This window comes from Thunnus albacares, chromosome 3 (genome assembly GCF_914725855.1).
Source record: "Thunnus albacares chromosome 3, fThuAlb1.1, whole genome shotgun sequence".
NCBI classification, from domain to species: Eukaryota; Metazoa; Chordata; class Actinopteri; order Scombriformes; family Scombridae; genus Thunnus; species Thunnus albacares.
Window position 1 is genome coordinate 36,354,771 of NC_058108.1, and position 14,279 is coordinate 36,369,049.

The 14,279-nt window shown below is 40.5% G+C and overlaps 2 protein-coding genes across 3 annotated transcripts in view; one reads left to right on the forward strand and one right to left on the reverse strand.

Annotated features, from left to right (window-relative positions):
• ndufaf5 (NADH:ubiquinone oxidoreductase complex assembly factor 5) overlaps positions 1-2,069 on the reverse strand; it is a 19,537-nt gene extending 17,468 nt beyond the window's left edge. Inside the window, exon 1 of the mRNA XM_044342916.1 lies at positions 1,693-2,069. Coding sequence (XP_044198851.1) covers positions 1,693-1,935 — 243 coding nt within the window. The 5' untranslated portion in view covers positions 1,936-2,069. The remainder of the gene's footprint in view (positions 1-1,692) is intronic.
• A 997-nt stretch (positions 2,070-3,066) lies between these two features.
• esf1 (ESF1, nucleolar pre-rRNA processing protein, homolog (S. cerevisiae)) lies at positions 3,067-12,717 on the forward strand. Of its 2 annotated transcripts, none has more exons than XM_044342312.1 (14): positions 3,067-3,167; positions 4,922-5,365; positions 6,237-6,574; positions 6,659-6,772; positions 6,907-7,016; positions 7,254-7,406; positions 7,536-7,650; positions 7,912-8,089; positions 8,162-8,344; positions 9,690-9,817; positions 9,995-10,085; positions 10,663-10,754; positions 10,866-11,018; positions 11,948-12,717. In XM_044342312.1, the coding sequence occupies exons 2-14, from the start codon at positions 4,945-4,947 to the stop codon at positions 12,311-12,313; spliced, it is 2,442 nt and encodes an 813-aa protein (XP_044198247.1). In that variant the 5' UTR covers positions 3,067-3,167; positions 4,922-4,944; the 3' UTR covers positions 12,314-12,717. The 2 variants fall into 2 exon arrangements, with proteins under 2 accessions (XP_044198247.1, XP_044198248.1); XM_044342313.1 differs by having other exon boundaries at positions 8,174-8,344.
• Positions 12,718-14,279: the final 1,562 nt, after the last annotated feature.

Genomic DNA, 14,279 nt, shown 5'->3' on the forward strand with positions numbered 1-14,279 from the left:
ACCATGACCAACCAGGACTGACCAGGACTGACCAGGACTAACCAGGACTAACCAGGACCAACCAGGACCAACCAGGACTAACCAGGACCAACCAGGACTGACCAAGACCGACCAGGACTGACCAGGACTAATCAAGACCAACTAGGACTAATCATGACCAACCAGAACTGACCAGGACCGACCAGGACTGACCAGGACTAATCAGGACTAACCAGGACCAACCAGGACTAACCATGACCAACCAGGACTGACCATGACCGTCCAGGACTGACCAGGACTGACCAGGACTAATCAGAACTAACCAGGACCAACCAGGACTAACCATGACCAACCAGAACTGACCAGGACTGACCATGACCGTCCAGGACTAATCAGGACTAACCAAGACCAACCAGGACTAACCATGACCAACCAGGACTGACCAGGACCATCCAGGACTAATCAGGACTAACCATGACCAACCAGGACTGACCAGGACCGACCAGGACTAATCAGGACTAACCAGGACCAACCAGGACTGACCATGACCAACCAGGACTGACCAGGACCGACCAAGACTGACCAGGACTAATCAGGACTAACCAAGACCAACTAGGACTAACCATGACCAACCAGGACTGACCAGGACCAACCAGGACTGACCAGGACTAACCAGGACCAACCAGGACTGACCAGGACCGACCAGGACTAATCAGGACTAACCAGGACCAACCATGGCCAACCAGGACTGACCAAGACCGACCAGGACTGACCAGGACTAATCAGGACTAACCAAGACCAACTAGGACTAATCATGACCAACCAGGACTGACCAGGACCGACCAGGACTAATCAGGACTAACCAGGACCAACCAGGACTAACCATGACCAACCAGGACTGACCATGACCGTCCAGGACTAATCAGGACTAACCAGGACCAACCAGGACTAACCATGGCCAACCAGGACTGACCAGGACCGTCCAGGACTGACCATGACCATCCAGGACTAATCAGGACTAACCAGGACCAACCAGGACTAACCATGACCAACCAGGACTAACCATGACCAACCAGGACTGACCAGGACCGTGCAGGACTGACCATGACCGTTTAGGACTAATCAGGATTAACCATGACTTGATAAAACTAGCAAAGCGCTATATGCGTGCTGTCCAGTTATAAAAGAACTTTAAACAAATTGTTCTACAGGATTCTTTAGATGGAAATGACTTCAGCGTTTGAATTCTTTATGATAAAAATGTATCGTTGGGTTTCATCCTACTTTAATCATATCATAATCAATAAATCAGGACTATAATTTTCTCATTTTCAAGTATGAACTTTGAAACCAAACTTAAAAAAATAAGAATATATAAAACATCTGGTGACAACTCGGCAAATTCTATCTGCTGATGAAGATCAGTAGTTTTCCTGCATCAAGTTTTAACTATTAACACCTGGTTCAAACTCTTACATCATAAGAGGTTAATGACATCATGTAAGTTACACACGTTCAATCCAGGAATCACATCAAAGATTTTTTAGAAGAAAGTGATATTTTATGGGTTTCATACTGTTATGTTTATATTTTCAACTGTTTTGATGATGATGTTTTGTATGTTACATGACAAATATTCAAAACAGAATGAATACAATAGTTTAAAAAGAGGTTGTTCTCTTGCAGGATTATTGGCTGACAGTCTGAACTCACCTCGTCTCTCAGGTAGTCAAACTGGTGGCTTTCCTGCAGAGCTGCCGCCCAGTTCTTCTGCCTCCTCTTCATCGTCCTGTCGAACACATTCATGGTTCCTCTGCTTGCCACTGACAGCCCTCTGCATGGCTCACACCTCGGCCCTGCCTGCAGTCTGCAGCTCCAGCTGCCTGAGGAGGCTGCAGAGGGGGATCCGGCTGCCTGCAGCCTCTGCAGGACTCTCCCGCACACTCTGCTGCTCATGGTGCTGCTTCACAGAGCAGGTCAGCAAGTCAGCTGAGGATTAAAAACACAGATACTCTAATATCTGAGCATTGTGCAACATCTGAACCGACTTCTTCCTGTCCTCCACATTGAATGACCTCAGGGAAAAGAAGGACGGAAAATGCGGAACTGGATTATGAAGGTCTGAATGAAAACTACGGAACTGGATCACAGCCTGGAACTGGACCAAACATTTAAAAACGTCAATACAAATATGTAAACCACTATAATTACCAGTGCAGTGACTTTTGCCACCACAAATACCAATTCTAATAAAAGTAGGGCTGCAACTAACAATCATTTCAACCATTGATTACTCTTTTGATTATTTTTATTATCAATCATTTATCAGGTTAGTCTATGAAATGTCCAAAAATAGTGTTTTCAAATATGTAAAATTAAATATTCACACATTTGAGACAATGAAACCACAGAATAATCTGCACTGTTGCCTTAGAAATGACTCCAGCAATTAAAACTTTATTTAAAAAAACATAGCTGACAATTAATTTTCATTAAATTAACTGGTGAATAATTTTAGCAAAAATTAACACTAATAATCAAAAGAAGTTAAAAGTACAAAAATACAGTTATACCATCATCCATAAGTCACGAGAGAACAGTGACATTATTAAGATATTTGATTAATAGTGCTTTAAAAGTGAAGAAGACGGTTGAACTGATTTTTATCTAAATAATTTAAACCCTTTAGATACGTACAATAGTTTGTTAGGGCTTCATATGTTGCTGTGATCTGTAATTGTACATTTATCACCTTAAATTGCAAAAACAATAAAAGTAAAAGTGTCGCAACGTCCCTCTCCACAAGAATAAAACAAGAATCATATTATATAAGCTGTCAAATAAATGTAGTGGAGTAGGAAGTACAATATTTCTCTCTGAAATGTAGTGGAGTGGAAGTATAAATTAGCATCACATGGAAATACTCAAGTTAAGTACAAGTACTTTATTGTAATTTAAGTACAGTACTTGAGTAAATGTAGTTGGTTACTTTCCATCTCTGAATATTAGTTTCTTGATGTGAAAAACTCGTATTTGTGGTCAGAAACGGCTCCTGTATCCTCAGTGCACGTTTTCTTATGTTTGTCCCTCTTCGCTTGCCTTAGCAGCAAAGGGGCGGGCAGAGAGTTAGGTCACGGAAGCGTGGCATGCCGGGAAAACACGTGTAGCAGGAGACCGGAGAGATATCGGTAAAGATTTAAGCTTAACATTTTTAAAATGTTTAAAACTGATTTTAGTGTGCTTTTTTTTAAGGACGTGCATGCGCAGTGTTGTGTTTGCTGTTGTCTGGTTTTCCCGCCGTTACTAAATGTTTACTGTTTACATATTGTTTACATGTGAGGCGACACAAACACTTTATAACAGTAACTTCAGGCTTAAAAGACGAGTTCACAATGTGTCTTAAAACAACAGTCAGGAGCGTAAATGAACATTAAAGCTGTTTTTCTTGTTGTAATCATTCCTCCTGTTCATACTGACCATTAGAAGATCCCTTCATAATGACCTTACAATGGAAGTGATGGAGGACAAAATCCACAGTCCTCCTTCTGTGCAAAAATGTATTTAAAAGTTTATCTGAAGCTAATATGAAGCCTCAGCGTCCTAATGAGTCAAATCAAGTAGATATCTTTCAACGTTACAGTCTTTTTAGTGCCAAAGTCCCTCTTTTTGTTACTATACTTCCACCTGCAGCTCAACAGGGAAACACTGTCCGAGGAAACACAAAGAGGGAATTTGATGCTAAAAAGACTGTAAATGTGTCAGATATCCACTTGATGTGACTAACTCAGACTGCTGAAGCTGAATATAAGCTTCACACAGACTTTTAAATGCATTTTTTTACATTGAAAGCACATTTGAAGGATCTTTTAATATCCAGTATGAACAGGAGGAATGATTACAGCGAGGAAAACCTCTTTCACTGTTACTATGGACACCTGACTGCTGGTTTAAGACACACTTGAACATTCCTGAACTTGTCTTTTCAACTTTTCAGATTTACTTGGTCCTCAGGGGTGTTTAAAGCCAGATTGCTAGTTAAATCAGGTGTATTTGAGGAAATTCAGATTAATAAATAAGGTTAATAAGTCTTAACTAAATTACCATTGAAACTAATCTCTACAGTAACCTGGACTTGTTAAATGATTAATATGTGCTGCTTTGTGGCCACAAACAATCACTTCTGTCTTTATGATGTCTGTGTTTCTGAGTCAGTTTTTGAACCAGACTTGACTCAAGTTGCTCACATTAGCTTTATGTTGCTTTATGAAACAGATGGTTCAGTTTTTTAGGCTCATTATGAAACTCTCCTCTGAATCCAGATCCTAAAACTATTGATTTCCATTAATAATTACCGATTGATTTAATTTTTTTTTTAAATGTCGAGAGACAAGTTGTGTGCTAAAACAGCCTAGCGGCTCACTTTCTTACTTATTTTTACTACAGTTGATAACATAATTGATAATTTTCTTGGTATAAAAAAAAAATCACCTGTCAGTTTGTCCAGTTGATGTTCATCTCATCGGCTCTATTATTGATGATGGATGTCAAATACCTTTGATTTCAGAAAATATTCAAGCAGAACTAATAGTAGTCAACACATTTTTAGTGTTACTTTAAACTCCATACTTGTTTACCAGTAAAAAAAACCACAGTAATTACAGTGATGATAAATGATATTTCTTAGGCTTTCAAAAAAATCTTCCATTATTACAGACAAGTTTTGTGCCTTTGACACCAGTTTAAATTAGTAAAATGACCAATTCCTAAAAAGTTTGAAACATGTAGAATCTGCTAGAGGCTGACAGAAGTAAAGACATTAAAAACAATTCAGGTTATTTAGATTGTTTTCATTGAATTCCATGTAAAGTAAACTGTTTGGAATTAAGACACTGTTGTCTTTGTTGTCCACGTTAACCGACATCTTGTCTTGTTTTTCTGGCAGGTGACGCTGTGATTTTCGCCGCCATGTCGTCCAAAAAGAAGCAGGGCGCCGATGAGCGTTTCCTGCGTGTGCAGAAAGACCCTCGCTTCTGGGAAATGCCCGAGAGAGAACGCAAAATCAAGATCGACAAGCGTTTCCAGTCCATGTTTCACGACGAGCGCTTCAAGGTGAAATACACCGTCGACAAACGAGGCCGTCCCATCAACCACACCTCCACCGAGGACCTGAAGCGCTTCTACAAACTCTCCGACTCAGAGGAGGAGGAAGAAGAAGAGGAGGGGGATGTGAAGAGGAAGAAGGCGGAGGGCAAGAAGAAGAAGAAAAAAGTGAAGGAGAATCTGATGAAGGCTGATGCAGACGTGAAGAAAGGAAAAGCAGCGCAGAGCAGAGACGTTAAAGCTGAAGTGAAGCAGCCTGAACGAGGAGTCCGAGTCTTTGAAGAAGGTGAGAAGATGTTTTCATGTTCGCTGATACAGACGTGAAGAAATGATCACAGATCGACAGAATCCAAAAGGATCAATAAGAGATTGATTATTGACGTGGTTATTATTGGTTACAGTTTTGATCCAGAAGAAGGAAATGTCTCTTTAAATGTTTAAATGTTTAAATTGGAGGGAGTTTAGTTTATGGACAGAAAAACTTTAATTATCGTTCAGTTCATGTGTGAATCTGATTTGGCCTCAATGAAACAGTTTATTACATTTTGATAATTGAATAAGACGTTTATTGGTTTCAGCTTTGTGAGGATTTGATGCTTTTCTTTGTTAAACATGATGATAAACTGAATGTTTTTGGGATTTAGTTTGTTGATCAGACAAACTTTTAAAGATGTCAGTTTGGAGAATTATAGCAGATGTTTTCTTGCATTTTATAGGCCAAATCAGGGATGCACGATATTGGATTTTTTGCCGATATCCGATATTCCCAGTCTACAATATTGCTCAAAATATTGCTCCAAATTCTTTGATTTCAGCTCATTAAATGTGAATATTTTCTGGTTTCTTTAGTCTTTATGACAGTAAACTGAATGTCTTTGTGTTGTGGACAAAACAAGACATTTTCTGACATTTTATGGACCAAACAACTAATCAATTAATCGATAATCAAAATAATCGTTACTGAGAACAGCTGCAGGAAAGTGTTGCTGTAATAGGAAATAAAACATTATGGAAACGACCAAACTGATCATATCGTTCCTGCTGACAGACTTTTTCTTCTTCTTTTGCTCCGGCTGCAGTTATATTTTTGTGATGTCAAGATGTGAATCTGAACCTTGTAGCCTCTAACTTCACTCTCTTTTTATTATTTTCCTCAGGGGAAGAAGATGAGGAAGAGGAGCAGCGTCCTGCAGAGGAAGATGACCTTGGAGACAGTGTCACAGAGGGGAGCGAGGAGGAAGATGAGGATGATGATGCAGAGGAGGAGAGTGACGCGGGAAGTGGATCGGACGAGGAGGAGGAGGAGTCCGGTCTGGATTCAGGGGACGATAGCGACAGTGGGCCGGATCTGGCCAGGGGGAAGGGCAACATAGAGACCAGCTCAGACGAAGACGACGACGATGACGATGACGTGGACGCCATCCTGCGGAGAGAGGAAGAGGAAATCGAACACGACTGGGGAGAGCTGTGCAAAGACGCTCCGCGGAGCGACGAGGTGAGCAGAGTCTCGGTCGTGTGACACGCTGAAGTAAAAAAACGTAAAACCAGTGAAACTATTTGTTTGTTGTTTGTGTTTCAGGTTTCTGGCCGACTGGCCGTCTGCAACATGGACTGGGACCGGATGAAGGCCAAAGATCTGCTGGCTCTGCTCAACTCCTTCACACCTAAAGGAGGAGCTGTGCTGTCTGTCAAGGTAAAGCTGCTGTAAACGCTTCTAATCTGGAGATTACCGACACTTTTCAAACATGTTTTGTTATGGTGGACAGGAGACTTTTGTCTGTGTGTATGAGAGATAAACAGCAGTGCATGCTGGGTATTGTTGTCCAGATCTACCCGTCAGAGTTTGGGAAGGAGAGGCTGATGGTGGAGGAAACGCAGGGACCTCTGGAGCTGAAAGCGCTGCCTGACGACTCCGAGGACGACACAGAAGAAGAGAAGTAAAACACGTTTCCTGTTTCCTGTTTCAAACCTGTTTAGTTTAATCTGGTTTAATGAGACTCTGGTTGGTTTTCCTGCTAACATGCTAAACAGGACTTCATCACATCACTTATCTTTCCAGAAACAACTTCCTGGATTTTATTTAATCTTTAGAAACTGCTGTGACAGATACAGCTGGATGTGATCTTCCTCTGGGTCTGATGTGTGTGTGTGTGTGTGTGTGTCCGTCCTCTCAGGGTTTACAGGGAGAAGATGCGTGACTACCAGTTCAAACGTCTGAAGTATTTCTACGCCGTGGTGGAGTGTGACTCGACTGACACGGCCGCCAAGATCTACGAGGAGTGTGATGGCTACGAGTACGAGAGCAGCTGCTCCGTTCTGGACCTCCGGTACAAGAAAAAACAAACAAAACATGAAAACCATTAAAATCAGTAATTTAAAACTTCCAACACTCAAACACACAGTCAGAGAGAAGAGCGTTTAATCTTTGTGTCAAAACTCAAACCTCTGTCGAACAGGTTTATCCCTGATGACGTCACGTTCGACGAGGAGCCCAAAGACATGGCGACAGACGTGAACCTGACGGCCTACACGCCCAAACTCTTCACCTCAACCGCCGCCTCCACCTCGAAGGTAAGAAGACCGATGCTTCTTATCATTAAAGATGACGGCAAAAGTCAATATAAATAGAAACTAGAGCTGCTACTAATTATTATTATTATTAGCAGAAGCAGAAATGAGAGAAAAACGGTTAATCAATTAATAAAATTGTTGCAGATAATTGTCTGTCAATCAGTTAATTGACTGATGGTTTAAGCTTCATGATGTAAAACTGTTTCTGTCTTAAAAAACATTACAAACAGTAAAAATGAGACACTTGTTTGAACCAATCAGGTGCAGCTAACGTGGGACGAGACGGATCACGATCGCGTCACCGCCCTGAACAGGAAGTTCGACAAGAAAGAGCTGCTGGACATGGACTTCAACGCCTACCTGGCCTCCTCCAGTGAAGAAGAAGAGGAGGGTGAAGATGGAGGGTTTGTGTTTGGAGAGGAAGACGACACAGCGGAGGGTGAGACGATAAAACTTTACTTCAGTCACACATATTGTTTTAAACCTTTTGACGAGGTTTTTAATGTTTTTGTTGTTTCTGTAGCTGAACGGACGGACGAGCCCGTCGTAGAGGAGGAGGAGAAGAAGAAGAAGAAGAAGAAGAAAAGTGAGGAGCAGATCTCCAAGTACAGACAGCTGCTGAAAGGCATCCAGGACAAAGAGAAGAAGATCCAGGAGGACAAAAGCATGGAGATGGAGATCACCTGGGTGCCAGGTAACGTCTCCATGATCACCTACGTCCACAAAACAGATCATATTTACACTGTAAAATGTTATTTATTATTTTATAACAAGAGATTCTTATCGAACACGAGTTTATGGAAATAACATGAGAATATCAGTCAATATATTGTTATAATAAGTTTCAGTCAAACTTTAATATCAGATCAATAATTGAATTGTTTTGAACCAGGACCTTCAGTATTTGGTTTAAGCAGCTGAAGGTTGTTTCAGTCTGTCAGACACGTACGGTGGCCCTGAAGTGCACATCACAACGACAAATGACAAAACACAAAGCTTGTTGCTGATTGGATGGACGCGCTGTCTTGTTGTTTTAACAGGAAGGAGGCGCTGTCCGCCTTCATTTGGGGTCTGTGTAGTCTCCGCCCAAAGCTGTTCAACTTGACTCATAACAGGATAAACAATCAATGTATTACTTTGATTTTCTGTTCTTCGTGTGACGTAAAAAAAACCCCAAAAAACTCCACATGCTTTCATATATATATATATATAGAAGGATAGATGGATAGATAGATAGATAGAACAGCGCCTCCTTCCTGTTAAAAAGACAGACAGTGCGTCCGTCCAATCAGCAACAAGCTTTGTCGACAGCACACCTTTTCCAGTAGAAGTTAATGTTGTTGTGTTTTCTGCTTTTCCGGTCGTGTTTTGTTATTTGTCATTGTGATTTGTACTTCAGGGCCACCGTAGACACATTTTAAATCATCATTACATATTTCTTTTTGCTGCGATATAAATATAAATATCCGACTCTGTATCAGCAGGTAACAGATATTTAAGGACTCAGATCAAGATTATGACATCATGTCGGCACAATTATTGAAAGGTCTCACACTATAAACATCCTGATACATACAAACAATGTAATGATCTATAAAAAAAATACAATTTGTCTCCAGACAACAGCAGAAGTTCCTGTTTTTTAATGGTTTACTTTGTTTTTAGCGACAGTTAGCAGCTGGAGAATAAAATATCTGAACAGCTACCAGATGGTTTGACATGAATCCTTCTGACTTTTCCTCCAGCGTGATTTGAACATTTATGGTTTTGAGTGAAATATCTCAACAACTGTCAGATGGATTCAAGTGATATTTTATATTTATTTTATTTATTTGTTCCCCTCAGGATGAAGGATGTTTATTTGTAAATCCTCACAGAGCTGCCAGACAAAGTCTCCTTCTTGTTGTTTTATCAAATAAGTCTCGTCCACGGTGACCTCTTTGACCTCTGTGGGTTTTTACAGGCTCTATAAGGCTCTGCCAGGTATTGTGAGGTATTGCGAGCCGCAGTCAGCTGACTGTGTATTTTTGTGCGTGCAGGACTGAAGGAGACGACGGAGCAGCTGGTGAAGAAGAAGATGGAGGGGAAGGACAAGCTGACGCCCTGGGAGGAGTTCCTGGAGAAGAAGAAAGACAAGAAGAAGAAGAAGAAAACTCAGAAAAAACAGGTGAGTCTGCAGACAAGAAGCAGCATCACAGACACCCAATTAATAATTAACAAGCGTGTTTGAACACTGAACAATATTAATTTCAGATGATCCGTAGACAGAAATATTAATCAGACATCAGAAACACTTTATATGATATATTATATATGATATATGATATATTTTGTCTTTAATCAGGGAGCTGACGAGGAAGAGCTCAGCGATGACGAGCTTCCTCCAGACGTCGACCTCAGTGACCCGTTCTTCGCTGAGGAGCTCGGTGCTACAGGTGATCAATACTTTCAGTTTATCAATCAATCGATCAGACAGTCAGTCACAGCGGTGTTGTTGTCTTTGTGTTGGACGGCAGCGTCGGTCCGAACTGGAAGATCAACAACTATCGGATACGTTTTAATGACGTTATTCACAAATATTGATTCAAACATTCAGAACATGATCAAAAAAGAGAAAAAAAACAGGATGCAAGTACTAACAGACGTCTTTTTGTGTTTCCCTGAATGTTTATAACAGCTGAACAGAGTAAAGTTAGTGTGACTCACAGATCACATGTAGATTATTTATTATCTTATATAAAAATATACTGTTTATAATATAAATAATCTCAAACATATTGGTTGAATCTAACGTGCAGATTTGGTCTCTTTGGAAAGTTCACTCTGAATGTTTGGTGACAGTTTGTGTAACAAAATAATCTCAGCTCAATAGTCCACTTACTTAAGATTATTATGAGATGCAGTTGAAAGTTTCCATAAACTTAAGTAAGAGGACCTTTGAGTTCAGGTTGTTTAGTAATGGAGCGTGTTGATCATAAAGGTTCAGTATCGTGTTTGCTGATGTGTCTGCAGACCTGAAGAAGAAATCAAAGGGGAAGAAGAAGAAGCTGGAGGAGGAAGAGGAGCGGACACCTGAGGAGGAAGAGGAGCTGGAGAGACAAAAGGTCAGAGGTCAAACCCAGCTGAGCTCATCACTGAAAAAAATCAACAAAATTATACTCAGAAGAAAATATTTTGTCATGTTAACATCTAAACCTGTGTGTGTGTGTGTGCAGGCTGAGATGGCTCTGCTGATGGAGGACGACGCCGACGACGCCAAACACAAACACTTTAACTACGACAAGATCGTAGAGCAGCAGAACCTGAGCAAGAAGAAGAAGAAGAAGCTGCTGAAGAAAGGCGAAGAGCCGCAGAACGACGACTTCCAGGTGAAACTTTCAGTCTGATTTTAACTGAAACACAAAGTTTCATTTGTTAAACTGTTCAGGTTTGGACCATTTGATCAGTATGCAAATATAAAAAAACAAACATTATTAGGTGAAGTTCATCATTCATTGGCTAAAACTAGAAGATCCACTAATTTAAAAGGTAAAGTTTCAAACATGGAGAGAGGAGGAAACTCATACAGATAAACTAAACCAAACTAAAAGGGAAATTATTTATTATTTATTTATTAGGGACCGAGCCCAAAAGGCAGAGGAATACTGTAAAATAGTAGTCCTATTGTTTTTCATGTGTTTGTTTGTTTCTTTATTATTACGCCACTTAAACCCTTAATTTGACCCCCTAAACATGCTCAAAAACTCACCTAATTTGGCACACACATCAGGTCTGGTGAAAAATTTGATAAAATGTAAAAATTAACCCCTAAAGTGCCAAAATGTGCTCTCTAGCGCCACCTATGTAACTAAAATGGCCCATAGGAATTTTCTAAAATTAAAAGTGTCAGAAAAACAAAAACAGGATTTTTAAGCCTCTTTTCACTTTTATTCAGATACAAATTCTAATACTGGACTGTCTGCACATCCCTAGTCTCTGTTCCATCAGACGACTGAAAAACACGTCTGAAACACTTCGACTAAGATGAACATGATGTCAGATTCAGTCTGATTATGAGACCGACAGTTATAAACGGCAGAACTGTTAATCGATGATGTTTACAGACATCATCAATGATCTCAAATTGACAAAAATCTAATCTGCAAGTTTGTTTTCATGGATATGATGAAAGTTGTGACTCCTTGGATGGAAGGAAGTTTAAGACGAATAATTGCATAATTTGTGGTTAAATTTGGGTAAAACATGCAAAACAAGTGTTTTTTTATTTTATTTTGATCCTATCTTCTCGTGTCTCCAGGTGGATGTTAAAGACCCTCGTTTCCAGGCCATGTTCACCTCTCACCTGTTCAACCTGGACCCGTCTCACCCGAGCTACAAGAAGACCAAAGCCACGCAGAGCATCGAGGCCGAGAAGCAGCGGCGGCGAGAGGACGAGCATCGCCGCATGGAGGACGCCGTCAGCGCTCCGAAGGCCGCCGTTGCCGCCGCGCCCACACAGGTTGCGGAGGCCGCCGCGGGTAAACGGCAAAAAGACTCTGACGCTCCGCCGCCTGCGGACGCCTCGGCGAAGAAAGCGATGGACCCCGGACTGTCTCTGCTCGTCAAGTCCATCAAAAGCAAAACGGAGCAGTTTCAGGCTCGGAAGAAACAGAAGCTCATGTAGGTTCAACTCAACGGACACAAACTGCTTCTCTCTAAACTCAGACTCGGTGTTGACGGTCGTTGGTCGAACTCGTCAACATTTATGTCGGACTGCAGTGCTTCTTTCTTTCTTTTTTTTTTATGTGCCGGTTTGTACAGAAAAAATCCAACAACATGATGATAAAAACAATCAGATCACGTTGAAATGTTTTATTTATTTTATTTTTATTTACTGGTTCAACATAGAAATCAGTGTCAAAGAATCACAGTTTAGTTAAACAAAGATCTGCAGTTATTTAAAGGATAATTCCAGTTTATTATAACTTGTCTTATTTGTGTAGTTTGAACATGACGACAAGTTTTATTAAAGCAGAATTATCCTTTTTAAAAGTCACAGTTGTTTTTAATGATGACAGCAATTAAAAACAAACAAACAAATTTTTCAAACAACATTCAGGTCATAAATTGGTCCTTTTTCTGATGGATCTTCACTGAATTACAAAAATCTGATCTTGACTCATAAACACCTGATTAATGCAGATAAATATCACTGAGTATTGATCAGCTACATCGAGTCAAAGGCACTTAATCACCTGATATCTGAACTGTGTCGTCTATACAGTTATTAACACCTACAGAGCAGCAGCTTAGTGACTCATTTAATTTACATGAATTAATAACGGACTCAACAGTGTGTGTGTGTGTGTGTGTGTGTGTGTGTGTGTATGAGGGGGAAAACTTGTACTGGGGAAAGCTAACGTTCTGCAAAATGCTGTAAAACATGAAACAAACTAAGGAGCCACTTATTTTCCTTCACAGGTTGAAGTTTTGTACCCTGTGTCTTTCTGGATTAATGAGAACAAAGTATTTACAAAACCTTTCGTCTTGCAAAGCTAATTATTATGTTATTAAATTCAAAATGCGCCTTAATGCCTGACTATAAGACTACGAGACAACTCCAGTGTCTGTGCGATGCAGCGTCCGGGTGCTGAACATGTTATTAACTAATGAATAACAATCAATATGTTATTTATGCCATTTGTTAAATCAGAATCATAGAAGATAAAAATCTCAATTCTCACAGTCTTGCAACCCAAACAAAATCCAAGTCCAACGCTTCTATTTCCAATTAGATTCTGTGTCTCAGGCTTTTACCAACAAACGTGTTGAACATGTTTCCTTCCTCACAAAACTTTTGCAAAAGCAGATTTTTACACATATTTTGTAGCTTTCATTGAATTATTGTTTTCTTACTGATATAAAAACTGTCGGCAGGAAGATGTTCTATTTAAAAACTGCACAGAGAAGCTTTACAGTGGGGCTGTAGTCTGCTGGTCAATTAGTTGGTCGATATGCTCTCGTTCGACTAAATTCTCATTGGTCGAATAATCTCCGTGTTATTTTTCATAAGGAGAAAAGTGCTACATCAACAGCTTTCCAGGATTGATCCATTATTTCCTGCGGCGGGAGGGACAGACCAACAAATTACCTGTGAAAACAACGGTTGTGTATTCAAAACACCCCCGTTGTTTTCACAACTTTGAACTCGCCCAACCTAACGGAGACTGCTGGGTCCAACTGTACTCAACGGTTACTGAACGTTTACTGAATCTGTGTTTCTCCATCTTAACACAAAGAGAACTCCCGCCAGGCCAAAAAAATATTTATTATTTGATATCTGAATGAATATCCATTCATTTGAAAATCGACAGCGTTTGGGAGTCTCTGAGCAGCGCTGTTCCGGTACGTGAGTCAACCTCTGTGTCGTTGCCTGGGAAACCACTGGTCGCGCGGCTCCGTTAAGGAGTATGTTTGCGTAGCGAGCGGGAAAGAGCGAGGGACAGAGAAGTGAGGTGGATGCGAGCGGAGCAGAGGAAAAGGTTAGTAGTAAATTGTCAGTCGGGCAGTAAATGTACAGTACAGACTACAGTGTTTCAGTTAATAAATGCTAAAAAGTCACGTCTGTTGTTTCCCCAAATGCCGGAAAA